The sequence below is a fragment of the Pieris rapae genome, chromosome 10 (assembly GCF_905147795.1).
Source record: "Pieris rapae chromosome 10, ilPieRapa1.1, whole genome shotgun sequence".
NCBI classification, from domain to species: Eukaryota; Metazoa; Arthropoda; class Insecta; order Lepidoptera; family Pieridae; genus Pieris; species Pieris rapae.
Genome location: NC_059518.1, coordinates 8,457,573 through 8,480,617, shown reverse-complemented (window position 1 = coordinate 8,480,617; position 23,045 = coordinate 8,457,573). Strand labels below are relative to the sequence as shown.

At 34.3% G+C, this 23,045-nt stretch overlaps 4 protein-coding genes across 7 annotated transcripts in view; 1 reads left to right on the top strand and 3 right to left on the bottom strand.

The window, feature by feature from the left end:
* Positions 1-11,514, top strand: part of LOC110994021 (GATA-binding factor A) — a 40,153-nt gene extending 28,639 nt beyond the window's left edge. The window contains exons 2-8 of one of the 3 annotated variants that reach the window (XM_045629799.1): positions 2,516-2,722; positions 4,461-4,601; positions 6,806-6,894; positions 8,836-8,969; positions 9,166-9,290; positions 9,503-9,798; positions 10,011-11,514. In XM_045629799.1, the coding sequence (XP_045485755.1) occupies positions 2,566-2,722; positions 4,461-4,601; positions 6,806-6,894; positions 8,836-8,969; positions 9,166-9,290; positions 9,503-9,798; positions 10,011-10,103 (1,035 nt within the window). In that variant the 5' untranslated portion in view covers positions 2,516-2,565 and the 3' untranslated portion in view covers positions 10,104-11,514. Of the gene's footprint in view, positions 1-2,515; positions 2,723-3,946; positions 4,223-4,460; positions 4,602-6,603; positions 6,771-6,805; positions 6,895-8,835; positions 8,970-9,165; positions 9,291-9,502; positions 9,799-10,010 lie in introns of those variants that run through there. The other 2 variants (XM_045629798.1, XM_045629800.1) reach the window with 2 other exon arrangements.
* Position 11,515: 1 nt separating this feature from the next.
* On the bottom strand, positions 11,516-13,295 carry LOC110994020 (thialysine N-epsilon-acetyltransferase). Its single transcript, XM_022260487.2, has 4 exons — positions 13,050-13,295; positions 12,927-12,978; positions 12,478-12,695; positions 11,516-11,914 (listed from the first exon to the last, which is right to left on the bottom strand). The coding sequence occupies exons 1-4, from the start codon at positions 13,116-13,118 to the stop codon at positions 11,735-11,737; spliced, it is 519 nt and encodes a 172-aa protein (XP_022116179.2). The 5' UTR covers positions 13,119-13,295; the 3' UTR covers positions 11,516-11,734.
* A 528-nt stretch (positions 13,296-13,823) lies between these two features.
* On the bottom strand, positions 13,824-14,893 carry LOC110993999 (thialysine N-epsilon-acetyltransferase). The gene is made up of 4 exons (XM_022260464.2): positions 14,726-14,893; positions 14,601-14,652; positions 14,307-14,524; positions 13,824-14,109 (listed from the first exon to the last, which is right to left on the bottom strand). The coding sequence occupies exons 1-4, from the start codon at positions 14,807-14,809 to the stop codon at positions 13,936-13,938; spliced, it is 528 nt and encodes a 175-aa protein (XP_022116156.2). The 5' UTR covers positions 14,810-14,893; the 3' UTR covers positions 13,824-13,935.
* Positions 14,894-16,058: 1,165 nt separating this feature from the next.
* LOC110994022 (zinc finger protein 225) lies at positions 16,059-22,381 on the bottom strand. 2 transcript variants are annotated; one of them, XM_045629833.1, is made up of 9 exons: positions 21,651-22,381; positions 21,124-21,249; positions 20,140-20,354; positions 19,582-19,704; positions 19,076-19,176; positions 18,415-18,614; positions 17,460-17,725; positions 17,091-17,165; positions 16,059-16,903 (listed from the first exon to the last, which is right to left on the bottom strand). In XM_045629833.1, exons 1-9 carry the CDS (start codon positions 22,214-22,216, stop codon positions 16,833-16,835), a joined length of 1,743 nt encoding a protein of 580 aa, XP_045485789.1. In that variant the 5' UTR covers positions 22,217-22,381; the 3' UTR covers positions 16,059-16,832. The 2 variants fall into 2 exon arrangements, with proteins under 2 accessions (XP_045485789.1, XP_022116182.2); XM_022260490.2 differs by having other exon boundaries at positions 16,063-16,909.
* Positions 22,382-23,045: the final 664 nt, after the last annotated feature.

Below are 23,045 nucleotides of genomic sequence, written 5' to 3'. Positions count from 1 at the left end.
TTAATTCAATATAATTATTCGACCCAAAGAAATCATAATGTTCTCAGTATTTAAATGAGCCTCGATACACGCAAGGGCGTGTGAGCTTGCCACAATGCCTTATCCAACATATATAATATATTGAATATATATTATATATTACCTTGGATATTAGCAAGATATTTTGCGACCTATAACCATTAAGAAAAATAGATACACACCTTTCTCAGGATCCATATATACATGCTGTTATTGTAAACCGTTCAGTATCGCGTTCATACAGGGTTCATAATCGGCGCGAGAGATCATTTTATAATACGTAAGGAATTCACGAAACATTATCACATTTTAACGTTACACCACGTACTCATCTGTAATAATAAATAATTAATTATTAAGCCTCATTTATTCCTTCAAACATTCGACCGTATATAAGATATCCTCCAAATGTCTCTATCTCTCTCTATCTCTCTCTATCTTGATCATTTTCCTCTTAATTTTCCCCACCAACTTTAACTTCAATAACTACCGTGCATGCCCGCTTAAACCTATTTTTCTTTTCCATGTTGGATCTTTTCATCCTGCATATACATTTGTCATTGTTTATGACATCGTTGTAAACCGTCTAATAAGTAATAAAATATAAAGCCCGCGCAAAATATCGTATGAAATTTTTACTTCTGCGAGTTACTACGGGCGCTGTATAAACGTTAAAATATCATTAATATTTGCTATTAATTTATTTCGACAGTGAACAAATGATTAACAATCAACAGTGATATATGGCTACAAAGTACTCAATTTATTACTGATAAAATATAACGAAATTAAGATAAAATTACATAATAAGAAAATCAAGTTAACGTGTGAACTGGGTCCTTTATGAACAAATAACTTTAGGGATTGCGATTTTGATGACAATTTTTAGTTTACATTCCTTTATATAAAAAATATGGATTTCAATCTTCACTAATATTGCTTATGTACTTTTATTTAATGTTTACAGCTTTCATTTGGATTCAGTCAATATTCTGTCTGATCAGGGTATGCGGAATTTCTCACCTATATCTCATCACAATATTGTCTATCATTTACCGTTTAAGTATATCATATTTAAGCAGGAGTTAATTGGACTTTGTGATTTGTTTATTCCGATCTTAATTATGTTATCTAGTATAAACTGTTTTATCACAAAACGGGCGTGTGATTGTTAGCAACGATTATTTAAAATGGAACAAGTGTTTGTTAATTCAAACAGGAATTTGAATTCAATTGTTTTATCAAAATATGGCAACATGCAGCTAATCACGTTCCCTGGCTTACGGTTAGTGTTCTTAGTAAAATGCAACAATCAATTTGTTAATATTACCAGCGATTTCGTTATTTTGATATTGGGTAAGTGAGTCACTGTGGCAAGAGCGATTTCTGAACGTTTTTCATTTCTTATTACTTCACAATAAGGTCTATATTGCCGTGTCATTGTATATACGATTGGTGAGCGCAGGATATTCGTGCGCGTGTTCTATCACTCGCAAATGGCGCCCTTATCGATACGTTGTTTAATCCTACTCCAATAATTTGAACGCCACTCCATATCGTTGACTCAATATCACTCGTTATCAAAATTTGTCCATAATTATAACTAATTGATAGGTTGAAATGTTTTTTTATTAAATTATAATGTCTCATTTAAAATATTATTTTAATCAGTTTTTCTTTGGTTATATTTCCTATCATATTCGCATTGAATGTTAAAATGTTACTATTTATACATCAAAAACTATTTATTGATCTTGACCTCACGTCTTGCATATGTTTAATTAATCACGTTGATTAATGGATAAGTTGACAGGTGTTAAACCAATTAAGTTTCAATAAGTAATACACGCCGTAGTTTTTAGGTCTAATCCCAAGCAGCTCCCTCGCATTCTTACTTCTTTCCTTTCCCGTACGATAAAACGTTTATTGTTCATCAAAATCCAGTGGTACACAGCAGGATTTTCTCTTTCCTACCGTTCCTTCAGCTAAATTAACGTCTGGGCTAATAACACTCTTTTAATTAACTTATGAAATTAAAATCTTTACCTCACGTACATTTAACATTGAAATATATATATTTTAATGTTAAAGGTACAAAACAACTGAATGACTTATAGGTCTAGACATATATTATTAAATAAACATGTGCGACATACGATCATGAATGGCCGAAGTGATTCATTAAGTTAAAAATAAAGGACTAGCGTAAAACCTAAGGTTTATTCACTCATTTTCTGGTAAAAACCCATACTTGACTTGATTGACATGAAAATAACCTATAGAACTGGCATAGAAACGTCTGCTTCTTGCTTTGGAAGATAATAGGTACATAAATACAACCTACTAATTTAGTGTACATTTCCGATACATTATCGATAGGTCTTGAGAAAGTGAATGTGTTTTTGTTATAAACAAATATCGTATTATAGTCCTTCATCTGGAACAACGCGTCTGGTGTTTTGCAATCACATTCTTATACTTAATCATTCTCTTCCAGTCACTGATGCGACAGTGAGGCTGCCTGAAACAGAAGTCAAAAGACTGAGGATGTTTGGCGGCAGTGGTGGGGGCGGTGGAGGATCCTATGGTGGTGACTGCGCGGAGGGTTATGGACTGGGCTACAACGGACGTCTGCAACACTACGCTGCACACTTCGCGCCCCACCAGACCTGGCACCATCATGCGGCCCATCACGATACATACGGTACGATATTCGAGTAAAGAAGTTGGTTTAAAACTCTTAAATTGTTCTGCAAAATATAACACTTTTATACATTAACCAGTGATTATACTCAAAAGTCTAGTCTGTAGAGTTATTAATATATATTATTGTTAAAAGAGGTTTAGTGCTCTATTAGTTATATAAAATAATGTTCGACATTAGGATAAGACAACCAAGATAACCATTGCTGATTTAATGATAACCTTTCGACCTGAAATGTATTCAAGGCATCAATTTACAAAATAATATGACATAGAGAGAGCAGCCTTCCTAAATGCATATTGGACTGTATCCGATATTAATGTTATATTTAGTTGGTGACGTCAAATGGGTCCCGTTTGCGCAAATCTAACCGCATGTTGAATCAACTATGGTATCGGCACGGTCATTCCCAGAACGATAAAGTATTTTCCCTTCAGGATAAACACTTGTTATTGTACGATCTGTTATGATGAACAGCGAGGATAACTGATGGATGCCACAAGCTATTCGCTGTAGCGGGCGTAGGCCATCGATAATATTTTCCTCTTGTCGCTCATGCTAAACTATTGTAATCATATTAATAGTTTTCGCCTAATAGTTCAATGTGTGGATCTCAAGTCGGTTTTTTTATCATTGAACAAACTGTGATCAACATTACAACGCCTTTTAAACAACTTTCTTCCGCGCACAACGACTTTGTGGAACTGGCTCTAATTCTAAAGCTTCTTTTTTATCATTCTGCTTCGAACCGATACGGCTGAGCATTTAAGAAAAGAGAGTACAATTCCCTGAAAGACGAGATGGGACATTCACTAGTCCCCTGCGTTGCAGGTGTCCATGGGCGGCGTTTATCACTTTATTCAAAGTAACTGCTTGTTTGCCTGTCCTATAAAAAATACGTTAACACAACCCGCGATACTAGTGAAGTTCACGTCAAATTGTAGAATCTCGAGACAGGCGTGGCATAGACAAATGGGTCATTTGACGATAAAGGAAATCTATAAACCAGATGTAAAAATTTAAATAAATTTCTTGATTACGTTATTGATATTATAACACTATTTCTTTCACAGTAAAAATCAAATATAGATAGTACAAAATTAAACAAATTTGATTTGGTAATAATTAGACAATATTGCTTTGTTTTCGTATAAAATATGGGTACACGACCGTAGCGTTGTTGTTGATACAATGATATTAACGTCCATTTTGTTCATACGGCAACGCTTATTACTGACCCATATTAAAAGGTGAAAACTTACTAAAAGACTAACATTATAAGTCTATGACTTGACCCTTACTGAAGCTTAGTGTGTATGAATCAGTTTTGATAAGGCTAGCAGCCCGCGTCCCGGTCAGTTCGCGCTTTGACCTTTCGCAGTAGGGTCGCCTTGTGTCTAGTGCTGTGTTGCGATTCCTTATCTCTTGAACTAGATAGCAACGTCAATATGGAGTTACCTTTGGCGGGACGTTTGTTTCAGAATTTATTTCATCTCGCAGGTTTGTTCATCTAATTTGCAAGTAGTGTTCTATCAATTTGTATACCAACGAAATAGTGCTATTTAAGGATAATCAGTGAACTGTTAGTTTTTATCAGCAATTTATCATACTTAGATATTAGTAATATATTTTAAGGATTATCTTGGTTACTATCTAAAATGAAAGGAAAGTGTTTCTTCAGCTCAGCTCAGTTTTTTAGGCTTTGAGCATTTCTATAAAGTTTTAAATAAATGTTTAGGTGGAGGCAGTGTAAGTGGTGTTGGCAGCGTCGGCTCTGTGGGCGGTGTGGGAAGCGTGGGCGGTGGACTATATGGACAAAACATGGTGATGGGCGGCTGGTGTGCGCCCTACGACGCGCTTCAGAGACCACCGGCTTACGGTAACAATCTTCACTGATATAATATTAGGGTATAACATGAAACTTTTTCATGTACTAATATGATTATGAGGTCGCTTTATCTTTATTCGCTTTAGTAGCAATAACTTATCAATTATAAAAAATATGTTAAACGTGTATCGAATTTGACGATTTTTATTAAAACAGATGAGTGCTAATATGAACAAAATAAGCATTTAATTATGTTTTTATTTATATATTATATGATTAGAAGTAAATAAAACTATAAAATTGTGAATTCCACGTTTCGAATTAATATGTTATTTATTATCGTATGCACTCTACGTTATATTTTATCGAGACGAAACAAAATCCCATAAAATTTAATATGATACGTTTTATGATAGTGAGTGGTCGGGCGAGGTATCTCGTATGGAGATGAGATCTTGGAGACAATCGTAAAACACACTATCTCAGTTTTTCACTGTTTCTTAGGTATAGGAATAGTTATCGGAAAATACAAATATCTTATCGATTTTTAAAATCAATATTGAAGGAATCAAAACTCAAAGTAAAAGTTATTGTTGATATTGATTGGAGTTTATAAATAACCAGAAAGATGGGGCATTTTAATACGACATGTATTCTTCTCAATTTCTGATATAATAATAAACATTTATAGTAACTATTAATTATTAAGCCTAATTCATTCCTTAAAACAATATTTACAAAAGAGACACATAAGTACCTATTTTTATACGAAATACTTATTTGTTTCTCTCTTAAACTATTAGCCTCCTCCTTCTTCTACCACAAACTTCTTTTAGCTTGTCAGCCCTTCGTAAAAGAAGGCAACTTCTCTTTCTTTTTCCTGTTGGTCCTCTTTTCATTGTCTCTTGTCCTTTAGTTATTATAACTTTAATGAAACATATTTATTTCACAGCGAGTGCTTGTCTCAGAACAAAAAGAAATGTCAATAAAGTATTTTTGATTTAATTGAATTTGATGATAGATTGTATGGAACAACGTTATTATAAAATCTTGTCTTTCAATTTAGCAATAAATATATAGTTTACGTTTAAAACTTAATACACATGTCATGTATAAAATTATAGTCTAACACTTGTCGTGCGTTTATTGGTTGTGACTCAGATGATATTTGGGCTATGGTTCGATTCTCATTGTTTTATTGCTGACGTCAGGTTGATTAATTTACGACGAATAAAATGAGACTCTGTGGTTTCGAAGTGATGATACATCGCTTAATCCATAGATAATTGAAAAAATAAATTTAAATTAGGAATCTTTGCTTATGCTTATCACGTCAAGTATAAAGCGTTTTTGTTATAACCTAACTAGGTAAAGTGTATATTAGCTTTGGGGGGGTTCTCTCTTGTAATAATTATATAATTTTCGACTTTCCGGTACGTTACACCGCATGATGGTAACTTTTAGGTATAAAGTCACGATTTACTATTGGGTACAGGAAAACGTTACGGTACGTTACGGGTTTGGGGGGGGGTCGATGTCAAAAAATTGCGTAACGTAATAGTTGTATTCTATACTTGTAACGCTCCCACACATAGAACAACGGAAAATCGATCATTATATCATTAATATATAACAGAATTCTAGTGAATTAATACTGAGATAGTGTGCTGTATCTCACAGAGATAAGCCCGGACTACCTAAGTAGTTTAGTCGCATATTGTTATTGTTTCTACTTCTACGAATAGATAGGCAAACTTGTAAGTAACGGTGCTACGTCTGCGCAACCCGCCTCGCGCCGACATCGATACCTCTTTGTTCCGAGATATCGCCTCATTAATGCTCGTTAAGAAGCACTTGTTTTTATAAGCAATCATGGTTTTTGCGTGTCTAATGTGTAGTCTAGTGTGTAGGTGTTGTATACTGACTTCCTGACTAACTCTTTCATATATGTGTTACCAAAACGTTGAAGAATGTTTTATAAATAGCTATGCCATAGTTGGCCATAAGCTGTAGGTAGTAGGCAAGCGAAATGCTTAGGCAGTGTGTGCGACAGATGGTGCGGAGGCGTACGAAGAGGGCCGCGAGTGTGTCAACTGCGGCGCCAACAACACACCACTGTGGAGACGCGACGCGACCGGACATTACTTGTGCAACGCCTGCGGTCTCTACCACAAGATCAACGGCGTCAACCGGCCGCTGGTGAAGCCGAGCAAGCGGCTGGTGAGTGCCTATTATAATGCCCGCTCTCTGTGTAGGTGCGGACGCGGAGCTGCTCACACGCTTCTATAAGGACGGCTCCGTGCAGAGGTGGATGAGTGAGGGCATGGCGCGGGGCATGAAGAAGGTGAGTCGGTGGCGTGTAGACTAGTCGCCTCGCATGCCGCGACCACCCACTCCCCTGTTCCCTGCTGCCGGCCTACTAGTGTACACGCTGCCGCTCCCCTCCCGCCCCTTCCCGGCACTCTGCCCGTCCAGAGCTATGACGATAACACTCTGGGCTGCTCCAAACAATATCATAGTAAAGACGCTAGCTATAAAGCCGTATGAAAGTGTTATCGTCATGCCCTGGTTCCGCTAGTGGTGGTAGTCGTTGACAGTGAAGAAAATTATTTGTATTGCACTTGCAGAAGGAAACAATATAGTAAGCCTTCTTTCAATACCTAAACCTACCGATGATATAAATTTAAACATCAATTTACAAATAATTTTCTAATCGCCGTTGAAGTTAAATTAAGTTTAAGTAAGCTTTTAATTTCTTTATAGATATCCTTGCTAAAAAAAATTCTTGAGGAAACTGATTGAATATATATAATATTTAGGTAATATGATTTAAATTCACCAGTTTCCAATAGAAAATGTATATTATAATTGCATGAGTCCCAATCCTCACCAATCCTCTTCTCCTTGGTGATAGTTCCACCCTCGCACAATAATATATGAATAACTGTGCCATTTCATTGCGCATGCCACAATGTTAGCACGAGTAAATCATTTGATACGATAAGTAGAGATAATGTGTGCGTGTGTGTCAGTCATACAAAGGCCGAGAGGAGGAGCTGTGACGTCAGTTGGAGTCCCGCCCTCCTTTGGCATTGGACAATGCGGCGACTTTTAATAAATATCTTATAGGTACAATACCCCGCGGAGATGCCATTTACCCGAAGGGTTAACAAATAACCAGTAGGCACCCTAGTTTACCTTTAATTGACGGTAACTTACAAATAGTCCTGCCCGTTTGTTTGCCTCATATGGCAAAACTATAAAAAATTTCATTGTTTCCTTTTTACTTATTTCCGATAAATACTAAATATTCTTACTTGGTTTCACAAAAAATATTTTATTTTGAAAATAATTATGCTTAGTGCGGAACAAATAATTATATATAATTTATTCGTGCTTAGAATCTAAACTATTAGTATGGCTGCGTTGGAGTCATTACAAAATTAGGCTATCGATTTTCAAACAACTGTTGTGTTATCACAAGGCTAAACTTGTTATGAAAAGAATTGGTAATGGGCTTAATGCGAATTTTATCTTTTATTTACAACGTTGAAAATTGTATTTTCATACCAAAGTTTTCCGTTTTGATAATGGATTCGTTTTAATAATGTTAATAAAGTGTGTCAATATTAAATGCAAATGCAGAGTTAAATTATTTCATTAAAAAAAACGGAATAAATTTTTGGAAGCGACTCGTTTTTATTTATTGTAGATACTATAGTTGGACTGCTATTTACATTTTAATTATTAAATCTATTTAGTTAATAAATGTTCCTCAAGAATAATAAAACTTGTTTCATGACGTGATACATGGCAAAATTGATTTAGCGCAAGTCTCCATACTCCATAATTGTGGGTTGTGGGTATCTATTGTTCCGAGGTGGCGCATGTTTAAATTAAAAAAAAACAATCGTTGTACAGCTAATCTAACAACAGTCGTATAAGACCTTAAGTACGCTTGAATGTATGAGTATGTAAATAGATGTGTGTGTAGGCGCTGTCTGTGTTAGTTTTCAGAAATATGCAAATATACGTAAAAATAAAAACAAAATTTTACGTTATTATATTACTATACCAAAATACTTCAAGAAATTAAATAAAAATCCACACTAAAACATGATATTTTTAAATTCTATTATACTTCGTCCACATTTTAGCACCTGGCGCCATCTAGTTCCAAAGCATGCAATCATTGAAACTTGAATTACACACACTTTATCTCTATTTATTATATTATTAGATATTAATTCTGTCAACTGTATTAATCACAAGTTCTCATCCCCAGTCTGCTGCGCGTCGTCACGGGCAGTGCTGTACTAACTGCGGTTCTCGCAATACGACTTTGTGGAGGCGAAACAATGATGGTGAACCAGTCTGCAACGCTTGCGGCCTTTACTATAAGCTGCATGGAATCAATCGGTAAGCCTTCATAGTTGTTCATGATACGCTATACTATGGAAAACAAAAGTACACGTAAGAGTAGACATCGCATTTCATAATCATAAACGGCATTGCGTAAATAAAAAGTTCCAAATTTCACTACAATATGGTATTATTAATACTATGTTTAAAGTCAAATCGCAGTCATATTTAATAAATTTAATTTAAATTACAGACCGCTGGCAATGAGAAAAGACGGTATTCAGACGCGAAAGAGGAAGCCGAAAAAATCAGCGAGTGGAACGAAACCTGCTCACGAGGCACCCAAAAAGGACGGGCAGGGTTCACCAGGCATTGACGGTATTTATTTGTTTAGTTCCTTAAAATTATAATAAAAACACTGATTTAGAGACTTCAAAACCACGCACATTTTAAATGAGAGTAAGGAAGGAAGGAGGAAGTATATATTTAATAAGGCGTCTATATTTTATTATTTTTAGAATCCAATTAAGTTTATAGTGAATAAAATATACTTAAAAATAAATAATTATATATTATAAATGGCATTACAGACAGTAAATCAAGTATATCAGAAGTACCGCTGCCGCTGACGGCCTCACTGTCACCACATACGCATGGCCACGCTAGCAAGCAGGCAAACGGCGAGCAGAGCGGCCAAAGCGGGCAAGGTGTACAGGGAGTTCAGGGCGGGCAATACGGGCTGGCTAGCACAGCGTTCTTGTCTTCACCGTCCTTGTTCAATATCAAAAGCGAGCCGGCTGCGGCATATGACCCGCCAGGTTATCCGCCCAGCGGCAACCCACCACACCACTACCACTCCCACCACCATTATTTACACGCGCTGCAGGTAAATCACTTAACCTTTTGTTTATATTTCAAACTATATAAGTTTCTTGTTAAAATCTAATAGGTGCATTGATAAAACAATCTAAGTTTACCTACCAATAGAGAAAGCCTTGTTCAATTCTGCAGCTGTATTTTGTGCGAATGAATTTTTTATAATATTTATGTATTTAAGTGAACTAAATAGATTCTAAATTTGATTTTTAACTCTAACAGTACGGCTTGTCTAACGGTGAAGAGGAGGAAGGCAGCGGATTTCTTCACCAGCGCAATGTCACCGCACACGCCAAACTTATGGCCTCCACGTAGCCACGCGTACATAGACAACAGACGTCCATCAACACAGATAAAGATATCCTGTTGTGATGAACGGACGGAGAAATAGGACACACAATTATTATGTTTTATCTCCTATGTAGGTACATTGTTATATTTGAGAACGGAGTGGGCAACATTATTGTAAATAAATATCCGTTCTTAATGTACAAACTTATGCTGTAGCTTTTGTACTAAAATTATAGACTTAATATGTAAGTAGTTCATTTAAATAAAAAGGTCTTAAGTCTGAGGGTAAACACAAGGTCACAAAAGGTTCATTTTATCCTTTGAAAATTTTACAAATTTAGAAAGGCTTATCATTGATTTTAAATGATACACACAAGACACAGATTACTTAATTATCACCCTAATGCCGGAAAATAGGTTCGCCAGTATTTAGTATAAACACGCGCATACACGATATCTGGCCATATCTGGCATGTGCTGACAATTGACATTTCGAGCACCCTTACTCTAGATACAGATTAAATAGTTATGCAAGCTGTTGTGAATTCATAGACATCTGTATACGTAAGTAAGCAAGTGCTTGTTAATGTATGAAATAGCTAATCTCTAAAAGGAATTGTATGATATTATGTGACTATTTCGACTGAAAATTGTCGATTTTTTTATTTGTAAATTTAATAAGAATATTAAGTAGCATGCTGATATTATAAGTATTTCTTGTATGTATAATGACTATTGACTATGTTATTAAATACTTAAGAAACTAAAAAGGAGGTTTTCAGAATGTTTTTAAAGTTCCTTTAACTTTTTGTAACAATAAGTTTAAAACCTAAATAACGCCATCTATAAACTAAAAATACTAGAATAACGATATCGAGATAATTTAGACTGCAAACAACAGAGGGCGCCTATACAAATAAGAGTAAGGTTTTTTATTGTTACAAGATCACTAGTCTTAGATATTTGTATGTGAAATCGTTTAACTTACTAATGTTACAGTAAGTATGTATGAATTATTTATTTCATGTAACAACGTGATTGGACAATACAAGACGTCCTAAAAATCTTCCAATTCTTAGTGGCACAAGTTAAGATTAGTCATATTTATAGTTAAACAGTGGCATTTATAAGCTGTATATAGCAGACAAGATTGTTTTATTTCACTTATTTTAAGAATCGATATCTGTTGGTGACTGATAATATTCAAAAGATAAACCTTAAGTTCAGGGGGTCACCTTGCTATAAAAGCAAGACATAGCAATCATTGTAAAGTATACCTTAATAGAAATGAGAAAGGACACAATTTGAGTAACGACGCCATCTTGTTTCAAATATAATTATCAGTCACATTACAGGATGGCTACAGCGAAGCATGGCGGTGGAGATCTCTAATAAGTCAGTTGTACAATGTTTAAATAAAGTGTACAAAATTATATTAATTTGTTTTAATAATAATGCTATTTTATAATAATAATACAGCACCCAGTCTTGGTTTCGGATTACATCCGCTTAAAATAATTATGCATTTTTATTTCATAGACAAGTTGGTAGTAAGCATTCTTTGTGATATATTTTTTCCTTCACCGTACGAGCGTAGCGAGTGTGGACAGAAGACATAAAACTAAAAAAGTCTTGCAATCTATGGTGTAGTGGATTCAATATATTATGTCAGCTTCCCTAGCAGCTGCATGTAGTGCGTCATCATCAAGGCGGTAGTAACGCCAGGTCTCAGCAGCGGTCAGGTCCCTTGCGCCACGTGACTCGTAAAACGACCGAGCATCGTTCCATTCTAACACGTGGAACTCCAGACGGGAACAACCTGATGAAGACGCTACCTGAAATAATGTGACGTTCACGGTTGAGAAGCTGGTCGAGCTCCGTCATTTATTACCTCAAAATTTATTCAGCAATTTAAGCATGTATGTGAATAATCTTTTGAATTCGGCCGCAGATTCGAACATTTTTAAGACCTATAAGCCACTAAATTATTTATTAAGTATTCGATGTTCTAATAATTTTATCCAAGTTTAGCTTTCATTAGGACAACAAACAGAAACCTATTAGGCTTATAACTGTGCCATAGTATAATTTGTACCTACATTTGTGTACAAAAAAAATTAAGTTGTTTTTGTCTGATTTTTTTTCAAAGATTTTATGGTTGGTACTTACAACAATAAAAATTACAATTTGACCAGTCTTCGATTTACCGGTACCAACTATCGTAGTGTGTATGTGGGCGGTAGTTGACTTTGAGGCTTACAGCTAAGTAAAGATGCCTTAACAGTAGTTTATGTTCTGCATACACGTGGAAAACGAAATTTGTATAAAATATTCGAGTCGATAAAGCCCCAAGGACATTCAAAAAACAATGTATAGAAATGTTAGTACATGACCATACCTTAGCGACTGCGTTGAAGAGTTTCTTACCGACGCCCTGTTTCCTACATCGCTCTTTTATGAAGATGTCGCGCATCATCAATGCTCGACCCTGCCAAGTCGAGTACGACGAAAAGTACAGAGCGTATCCCACCAACTCCTTCTTAAGATCATTTATTTGTTCAGCAACAAGACAGCGGAATAAGGGTGGATCAGTTTCGAAACCGTCACGACGTAGATCTGGAAGTTGTAATATTTACGTAAAAATTGTCAAAAATTGTAAAAATCCGTGACCGCAAAAGCTACTGGGGCTCGGTATAATTTAAGCAAATGTGTCTTTTTCAAGGATATTAGGATTTAGGCACTCACTCGTTGTTTCGTATGTAAATATAATATCCAATAATGTAGAGGAATCGCAGGCGCAAGCTAATAATAAATTAGCAAAACAAAAAATAAGATACGAATATTTACCTATTCCCGATATATTTGGTCCTTTTTCCACTTTCTCGAATTCAGCTAGCTCCTAAAGGAACAAAGTGATAAAATAAATACTTTTAGCCTAGTTAAAATATAAACCATAAATCTGGATAATACTTGAATCATATCAGCCACAGAATCCATATCATCTTTCGTCGCATGTCGTATTATCGTACTGCCTTCCATAATAACTCGTACAAAAATACTTCACTTTTTCGCCACTAACAATAATTAGAACGTACTAGTATGGGCGCGCACACCGGGTTAATGGCATTTAACTTAATGAATATTATTGTCTCATCAGTAGGTACTCTACTGTTTTAGTTGACCGAACGAGTCATGTGATGACAATATCAGTATATTATCTTGTACTGTGACTTGTGAGTCTCCTTCATTTTTAAGGTCAGTTAAAAATGTAGGAGAAAAAAAAATTAATGTACTTGCATAGATATTAAAATAAAGTCAATTCATCTTTAAATAAAAAAATAAATATTATCTGTGTATTAATGTATTAACTTAAGTGATGTTCCATCTATTTCGCCTTCTGGGTACTTTCACAGGCGGCGACTAGCTATTTGGACTTAACTATTTGGCAATAGTTAAGGCTGGCGCTTGCTATATATATATAGCCAGCTTCAGCTTTTATGATTTTGTCAATGAAATAAAGATCACATACATTACAATTTATAATATTAATGACATACAATATACAATAAAAGTATGGCTGTTATTCAATATTTCTCATTTTCTCAGTGTTAATCATTTTTATGGAATGTAACCAGACTTGTATTGATATTCAGCCTCTAACGTTACTTACTTGTATGAACAAAATATGTATGATATTTATTAAATGGTGTTCATTTTAAATATTAAAAATTAAAAAAATCCTAGTATTTTTTAACATTGTTTTATTTTAAACAAACAAAACTTTATCACAGTAGGTTCAGCTTAGAAAAAAAATTAAATGCGGTTTGGTGATATCAGCCAGTAAGTCAGTTTGATCTTATGAGTCTGCTTCTTTAGCTGCCTGTTGCAAAGCATTCCCAGAAAGCCGGTAGTAACACCACTGTTCTGAACTGGTCAAATTAATAGCTCCTTTTCCTTCATAGAACGATCTAGCATCATTCCACTCCAGCACATGAAATTCCAGTCGTGAACATCCCGATGATGAAGCCTCCTAAAGACAGTTGTATTTTATACTATTTCCAACCAATATAAAATATTATTTTATAATATTAAAGTTTTGTAATATATTAATATTTTTTTTGGAATGTAATGACCATCTATGTATGGTAGAGGATAACATTATTATTTGTAACATTTCTGTATTGACTACTATATGTATTCTTTTAATTTTAGTAAGAAAAAGGGCACCTTAGCAACAGCATTGAAGAGTTTTTTGCCCACTCCACATCTTCTATCACTAGAGCGCACATATAAGTCTTCAAGCATCATAGCACGGCCTTGCCATGTTGAATATGTAGGGAAGTACAAGGCATATCCCACAATAGGATTCTTGGCACTTTCCTCTACCTCTGCTACTAGGCATTGAAAAGCTGGAGGCTTTGCTTCGAATCCATCACGCTGCAAATCTATTGTAATAAAAAGAACTTAGTCACTGTGTAAAAGAAATTTAAAATATTTTAGATACAATATTTTTTTAATTACCTTTAGCAGATATTTTGGGGCCATCTGGCATCTTCTCGAAATCAGCAAGTTCCTAAAAATAATTTTAAAAATTTTAATGATAGATTTATGCACTGCAACCTCAGGATAAATTAATGTGCACAAACTTGAATCATTTCAGCAACAGCATCCATGTCGTCACATTTCGCAGCACGAATTTTAATATCACTATATTTTTTATTTTCACCCATTTTGTCGCTTTTTGTAAATTCCTTAGGAACTTCGAGGTCTGTTTTTGTAGTTTGAATTTTTTATAGTCACATGTTACTGTTAGTGTAACTTGCACAGATTAAATAGATTTACATTTTACTGACACACTGCACAGCCGTTAGTGCAATACTCGTTGTATTAGCTTACAATATTTTTTATTGAAAGGGCAAACGGTCAGGAGGCTCATCTGATTTTAAATGATACCTTCGCCTATGAACAGTTGGACACTCCATACTTTGCCATACTCTTATTACTAAAATATGACGTCTGTTCTTAGTGCCTGATGCATACTGATCTCTCTCTCCTGGGTGATTAACGGGTTACACGTTTCAGCCAGCAATTCTGCTATTTTTAGAGAAGTTGTATTTATATTTACTCGTTCTCTAGCTTCATCTCGTGCGTCCTCATATCTCTTCACTATCTGCTAGTAGTCCCGAACAACTTCTGGTTTTCTGGCAACCCTACCACTGGCAAGTATTCTTCATTTCTTCTTCGCGGTATCGTTTTCGGCGCTTCCATGTGTAAGTTCCACCAGGGTATTCCTTTTCCAACATTTTACCGTCCCATCTCCTCCCAGAATTGCTCTGCTGCTCTATGCCATGTGTGATAATTTTTATAGTAATTAAGAATTAAAATTAACATTTATCCCTGAACCTTCTAACTTTGACCAATTTTGAGTATGTATGAAAAAGCACTTTTACGTAACACTATTTTTGTAAAAAAAAATTCAACCCTTGCCGGGGCTTCCATGCACCTTTGTATTTGTATAATTTATTATATTTTTTTTTGTATATAGTCAAAATCGACCCAAACGGCTTCGAGAAAAGGATAGTTCTGCCGTGCCGCTCTCATGCTTGACTTGCCTCCACTTGACTCCAGATAGAGCGGGGCGCGGGCATTTATAAAAATGTCCAACAAAAAATCTTTAATACCATGCGTGGATAGCGTAATCTGCAATAGGCGTATTGCAGTACCAACAATCAGACACTTAAATATAATAATTTTCTTCATTATTTTTTGAAATATTTTGATAACTGGTTTGTGTGTAATTCTCACTGTCATAAAAAAAAAATTCTTGGCTAATGGCACAACTATATAAGTTATTCAGGCTTAATATTATTAACAGCACAATTCATAGATAGGTTATATTATATATAAGTAAAATAAAAATATGGCGACAATAAAACACATCTTTTCAATAGAAATTTATTGCGAGTAAAGTAGGTATTTAATTCTTGAACTAGTATTATATTTTTACAAGTATTTGATAAGTTCTTAGTTCAATTAGAAAAAAAAGAAAATAACATAGTCTATCATCTGAATATAAAAATATTCTATAATAATGAATTAATCTACTTATATTTACAATTTTTAATATTAACTATTTAGTATAATGCAATAATTGTCTAAAACATAAATAAATCATTACCATCAGCCAGACGTCTGATGAACTTCTTTAATAAAATGTAAAAAGCAATAATTGTGATGAAAGTGTTATTTACATTACATACATATTCTGTGGCATCTATTAATTTGTCCTTATATACTATTTCAATAGTAAATAACTGATTATTTACAGAACACCTTAAGGGTGTTTGTTACATATACACGTTCAAATAACAGATAATGAACAATATTAAAAGAAAAGACTTTGACATTATAGTTTGACAAATTAAAACTAGAGATCGAAAATATAGACTTATCAGAAACTATAGAGTCAAACACATCGCAGACTGTCACTTTTAACAGCATAAGCGATTTAAATATACGACAAGCCTTTCATATCCTGTTTCTATATCCAAAATACGAGTCGTAACCACCACTGATTTCTATATCATCCGAAAACCATTATTTAATTCGCATAGAAATTCGTAATTTAAAATTGAAACCAATGGTAAGCAACCATATATTTAAACGGTCATTTTTAGGCAATAGGAAGACAAATATGACGAAATAGAACGAGGTATTGAAACGATTAGTGACGTCACAATTGGATTAGTGACGTCATTGCGCATAGTCTTGTCTCAAACCAAATTCCGCAGCGTACGCGTTTGTCCAGGCACTGATCGGGTCCGCTGAAGCTATAATTGTTAATTAATTTCAAATTAGTAATTGTATAGAGTGGAATGGTTTGAAGAGTTAAATAAAGAATATTGACTCAGTTCCCATCGGAACCAGAACTAGGAGGTAGTAAAAAGAAAGAAGATAAGACTACTTTCCAAGAAGACTGGTTGTACTTGTATAAATGAAATATTGTCTTACTGTTTTGCGTGAGTTTGTGCGCAGTGGCCGGCGAAGAACGCGCTTCAGGACTTTGCGACTCTTTTGTGTCCGAATCTGGAAATAAAAAAAAATACAAAACTGTGACAATAACACCACATGGCCGCAAATATCTGTATCCGTTCCGTGGTCATTCAGTTTTTCTCTAAGTCTAAGTGACGAAATTAAAAAAAAAAAAAAATTACATAATAAAAAATACAAGAAATTATCTAAGTATTACAACTACATACAACTCATACAACTCAGAGAAAATACAGTACTTGCGTAGAATTAGTGTTTATTATAGAAACAAATTATTGCGCATTGACAAACAAAAACACTCAAATAAAGACTAAACTCATAAGCACTCACTGTATGTATCATCCGTTAGTGGGGCCGCAGCCCGTCGCTGCGCCTGCGCCTTGAGCAACTTGCTCATTGTATTACGGGGAGTCGCTGGTGGGCGTTCCAACGATCGGCCGTGGGAGGTCGATACGTGGCGTTCCAGCAAATATCTCCTCTCGTACCGCTCTTGACAGTACGGACATCGGAACATCCGACGCCGTTCGTTCGCCGGCTGATGACTTGGATTAGCCGCGTGCGGATCGTGGGATTTTGCGTGCGCTAGTAAATTGTACCTATAAATTAAAGCAGGTTAAAATGGAGCATTGGAAAATCGCCTGTGAACATTCTATTCGTCAAATCCTGATCTACGGAGGAACTTTAATGTCACAGTATATGTCTTTATGGTCCATAGGAGTAGGGTATATAATACGAGTTGCGAGTGCCAAATAATCACACTTGGCGTGGTGTCGCAATTGCTAGCGATGCCGCGTACGCGTACACGTTTAGGGACGCACCATTTACGCACGCATTTGCGACTTATGCACCCTTAATACTATTGCATATCAGACTTATCTATTTAATAAATAATTTGTTACATAGGTGTTTTTAGGGCAGTATTGTTATATAAATGACTCGCACGCTCAATCCTGCTGACAGCTTTATATTTATTTATTAAAATTTACCATATCTAAATCTAAATCTACAGTATATGTTACAAATTCTTCTATCTATTTTATCTAAAATCGATGAGAATATAGGTAAACATATATGTTACAAATGAAAATGAATCTTACATATATGTTAAAAATACCATTTAAATGTTTACAAGTAAAATAAAAGTACTAAGTATATTCCTAGCAACGTATTATATAGATAACCACTTAATAATGATTTCTTTAAAACCGATCAGTTGATTACCGTATATATAAAATACATAACAAATTTCAATACAAATCAAGTCTCTGTTAAATAAACGTCTCACCGTTCCGAAAACCGCTTTCCGCAAAGTACGCACTCGTGTCGTTTCTCCCCGCTGTGAACGCGCTTGTGGCGTTTGAGGTGCGAACGCGTCATTAAGGCGAGGCCGCACACATCGCACGCGTGGGGTTTAACCCCCGAATGGGAGAGTTTGTGCATCTTGAAGGACGACGTGTGGATGAATGACTTGCCGCAGAGATCGCACTGCAATTTATAATCTTTGTGTAAATAACATAATTCCTTCGATCTAAATATATCCAGAAACGATGTCGTTTGATTGCTGTAACCGTAAGCTAAACTATAATAAATTTAACTTAAAACTATTTCCATAAAACAACTGTTGTAACTAGAGTTGCTGTTGATGTTGCAATCACAATCAAACGAAACGCGCTTTGAGTTTTGAATTGTTTCTATTGTAGCAATTATATTCATATGTTGAACAAAATTAAACAAAGTAATCTTTCACATTTTCAGTCAATTAAACCCCGCCATTTTGAATGCGCGCCAATTTCAAAATTTCTCTAGTCTGTGATATAAAAATCGTATGGGTATGGGTGGCGGCCGCACATGAAAAGTACTTATTTTCGTAATTTATTAATTTTTATATAATTATTAAAAAGCTACGGAATGGTTAAGGCTAATTTAATACTTTTTTTAATATTAACCTGATAGTTAAGTTTTCCGGTGTGAATATTATTGTGTCGCTGTAGCGCGCCTTTGGACGGGAACAACTTATTACATTCCTCACATTTCCAGTCACTTATACCTGAAAAAGAAAACAACATTGTCTATGGACCCGAATTTAATTAAAGAAACAAGTTTGTATATGGAGTAAGCAATGGTGGGTGAATTTATCCGTTAAATAAGTATTTGGCTAAATGTTTCGTGCCAAAGATTGTAGAATTTTGTAGATAAAACGGAAAATTTTAGCCTGGCAGTAAGTCAAATAACAGCAACTATTTGTATAATTCAGAAACGAAATTTAAAACTCAGTTTGTCTCAAAGACAAGTTTCTGACTCTCCATAAAGTTGTTAGGAAATCTAATAGAGAATACAGATATTAACTTATTTCCAACCAAATGAGAAATACAAATTAATAGTACAGTTCTAAATAAAGACGAGATAAGTACATTAAATTATTGTAATAATAAGATAATAGATTATTGGATACCTTTGTGTAGTGCTACGTGTATATCGCACGCCCTCTTATGCTTATAGTGGGCCCCACAGACTTCGCAAATAAAGGGCGGCTTTCCTTCTGCCTCGTGCCTTTTATTGTGCTGCTCTAGACGAACTACAACATACAATTAAGATATTACATATCCGTTTAAAGTCCCATATCCTCAAATAGAGCAAGGGCTACTATTAAACTCAAAATATTTATTGTTTCCTCAGTAATTACCAGTATTACGCTAAACTACTGATTAGACTAATACTTAAAAGGCCGGCTGACTAATTCTTAAAAGTGTTGTTGTTGAGATTAAGGATGTAGAATACCGATCTTATAATCTAGATTAAACAGCTCTCAAACCTATCTCTATGAATTTGACAAATTTCATAGCGAGAGATAAATATAATATATGAAAATATGTACCTAAAAGAAACAATATTATTATTGTGGTTTGTTAGAGTTGAAAAACAACAGAAATGATATTTAGAACTCAAAGTCTAATTACTTGGGCCCAGTCTCTGTCGAAAAGCTATGTAAAATAATTAAAAATAAGCTTACCAGGAGATGTGAACTTGGACGGACATTTATCGCAATAGAAGTGCTTCTTTGGTTTTGGTTTATTGCGCGCACCTTTCTTTCGACCTCTTCCCTTTGTGCGATCTGCATCATTTTTGTCTTCAACTTCCGGTTCAGGAATGTAGTCCTCATCGTCATTGTCTCCAAAGCCATCATCCTCAACTTTTAACATTTCTTCAAGCTCAATATCATGGCTTCTGAAATAAATTTAATAAAGGAATCTGTTAGGCTGGCATTAACTACCCACCAGTATCACCAGTATTTTTACTTCTACTAATTATAGTGCAGGTCAGCATCTATATAAGGTATTTCTAACAAATTATCCAATTTATAATTAAAGATCTCCTTTAATGAGATGTAAGTATGTATGTAGTGTAGACTTCACTTCCACATTTAGGGCCTGTTTCACAATGTCCGGATAAGTTCCGAATAAGCTATTTATTACTTATTGGTAGGATAAATAGTATTTTTGCGTTTCACGACTGTCAGATAGCGCCATACGTCATGAAATTCGAAGTATCTTATTTGGAATTTTTATCTTTCGAATAATTTATGTGTTGCATAGCTATTTGGCACTTTATCCATACATTGTGAAACAGGCACTTATACTCTTATTTGGTCCATTGTGTGTAAGGTCCTGTCTATCTCCTTCCAGAAGTATGTAAGGAATAGGTAAGTATAAAATTTCAGACACATTACTTAACATGAGCTTTGACTCTTGAATGTCCAAATTTGATCTTACACAGGATACATACTTAGCTTTTAGGTTGCCGTTCAGATGATATCAAACATAAGCAAGAGCCACAAAGTTATAATATATAAGAATATAGATCATCAACCATCTTTTAGCTATCAATTTAAATGAGTACTTGTAGGTTTTGGTTTAGCTGTATAGAAGTTACAATTTGAATTCCGATACTTAAGTAGTCAATCAAGTTCAATGTAAGATAGTATGTAGAAACCAACTTGTCATTGTTTTCTTTTTTTATGACTTCATCTTGTAGTGGACCCATATGTTTTAACAGCATGTGAGAAACCAGTCCGGCCTGACCTCCCTTATTGCCTTGTTCATCACACTCTTTACACTCCCAGCTGCAACAATATATAAATTAAATAAACTTAAGAAAACCTAACATAGTTTCATATTGACATGAAATCAATATAAATTTAGATTAGGAATATTTTATAACACAATTACATGTATAAAACATATACACATATATAAAACTACTTAATTGTATAAAATATAGCATACAAAAAGGTAAGGAAGGAAAGGCTAAGTCAAATTGATAAGACATTTGATTCTAAATATGTGTACAAAACTTGAGATATAGAGAGCAACTTTACAATTCTCTTAATAAATGCAATATTTCTTACCTGAATGCAAGAATGACTTTTTAATAATTAACATTATTGAAAATGAATTTTTTTAAATAATTATCAATGCAACAAAAAAAAAAACATTTTTATTCTAGTTAAACAAAACTCATTACCTTTCTTCAACTAATTTACGTCTTGTTTTAACAGTCTTCTTTTTATTAAGGTGGGTATCAGGGATTTTTCGTGTCCCAGATTTTGGTATTCTTTTCTTTTTTGTTAATGAAAGGGGTTCATCTTCTGAATCAGAAGAGTCTTGGTTTATTGCTTGTAGATTATTCTCACGCTTTACTAAGTCGACAGAAGACAGTTGAGCATCAAATAGTGGATTTTTACTAATAATACCTTCAAATGTAACTTTTAATTTTAGGTACTCAGCTTCTGTCTGCTCTAATAAATCTACAAGGTCAAAGCAATTCTTACATATTTGCTTAGAAGTATTTTCTGCTGTAATGTCTACTTGTGTGTACTTTGCGAGATACTCATGTAACGGAGTTCCAGCATGAGTCCGTGTATTAATATCAATAACTTCTCCACATCGCTCAACACACAGCATACATTCCACATCCTCTTTCTTAACAATTACTCCTTCTTCTTTAATGTTTATATTACCGCTACTCTTCTCTGCGCTCTTATTTTCTTCGATTGACTTAACAATATTAGCATCTTCAACGTCAGTCATCGTAACAGCGAAATGCTACGCTTAAATGTACTAATTCCTATTACACAGTGATTGTAATAACACTAAAAATAAAGTAGCAAATCATAACACCTAACATTTATCTTATTAATAATTATAAATAAAAACAAGTTAAAATCCAAATCACCCGAAATGCTTTCATTTTAATGACAATTGACAGTGTAATCAGACAGATCACAGAATTGACAAGAGTCAAATGACTTGCTGGCTATATAGTCTACGAGGCAACAGATGAAAAAATAAAGTGTTAATTATGGGAATAAGAAATCCTTTAAAAGCAATTTAATAGAAATTAAAACAAAATAAATGAATTAAATTATAATTTCCGTCATTTCCTTCATTAAAGATTTTAAACGAAATATAATATGTGTATGTCTAGAATTTTATGAAGTGAATAAAAATTGTATAACAAACTTCAAGTTATTTAAATATTTTTATTACAATACGTAATTACAGGCATACGTCATAGAGCCATCTAATCATGATCTTGCCTACATAATACATAAGGATTTTGGCGAGTTCTTGAAATTATAAAATTTTAATTTTATGTTCAGTTAACGAAATGTATTTTTGCTATATATTTGTAGAAATATCACAAATCAAATATAATACCCATCGTTTTTTCCTGAGGTCCACATCAAGATAAATAAGATAATTTACTGTTAAGCCATTATAGTCCGGGTATATAATTTGCGTAGGTATTTAGTATATTCCCTTGTAGTTATTTTATTTTCGAGTTAACTTACAGTTTTATACCTACTTATATCGTAGTCTTTCTCTGTAATGTACGTCTAGGCTGTTTTAATTTTTA

What these genes read in the sequence shown, in the direction of transcription:
- LOC110994020 (XM_022260487.2), bottom strand. Translation starts at nt 13,118, where the DNA reads ATGGAAGGCAGTACGATAATACGACATGCGACGAAAGATGATATGGAT. An exon ending in ACCAAATATATCGGGAATAG is followed by an intron (nt 12,696 to 12,926) that starts GTAAATATTCGT and finishes TACAACTTCCAG; the next exon opens with ATCTACGTCGTGACGGTTTC. An exon ending in TCTTCAACGCAGTCGCTAAG is followed by an intron (nt 11,915 to 12,477) that starts GTATGGTCATGT and finishes ACATTATTTCAG; the next exon opens with GTAGCGTCTTCATCAGGTTG.
- LOC110993999 (XM_022260464.2), bottom strand. Translation starts at nt 14,809, where the DNA reads ATGGGTGAAAATAAAAAATATAGTGATATTAAAATTCGTGCTGCGAAA. An exon ending in CCCCAAAATATCTGCTAAAG is followed by an intron (nt 14,525 to 14,600) that starts GTAATTAAAAAA and finishes TTATTACAATAG; the next exon opens with ATTTGCAGCGTGATGGATTC. An exon ending in TCTTCAATGCTGTTGCTAAG is followed by an intron (nt 14,110 to 14,306) that starts GTGCCCTTTTTC and finishes AACTGTCTTTAG; the next exon opens with GAGGCTTCATCATCGGGATG.
- LOC110994022 (XM_022260490.2), bottom strand. Translation starts at nt 22,216, where the DNA reads ATGACTGACGTTGAAGATGCTAATATTGTTAAGTCAATCGAAGAAAAT. An exon ending in CCGGAAAACTTAACTATCAG is followed by an intron (nt 18,615 to 19,075) that starts GTTAATATTAAA and finishes TATAAATTGCAG; the next exon opens with TGCGATCTCTGCGGCAAGTC. An exon ending in GCACAAACTCACGCAAAACA is followed by an intron (nt 16,910 to 17,090) that starts GTAAGACAATAT and finishes TAACAATTATAG; the next exon opens with CTTCAGCGGACCCGATCAGT.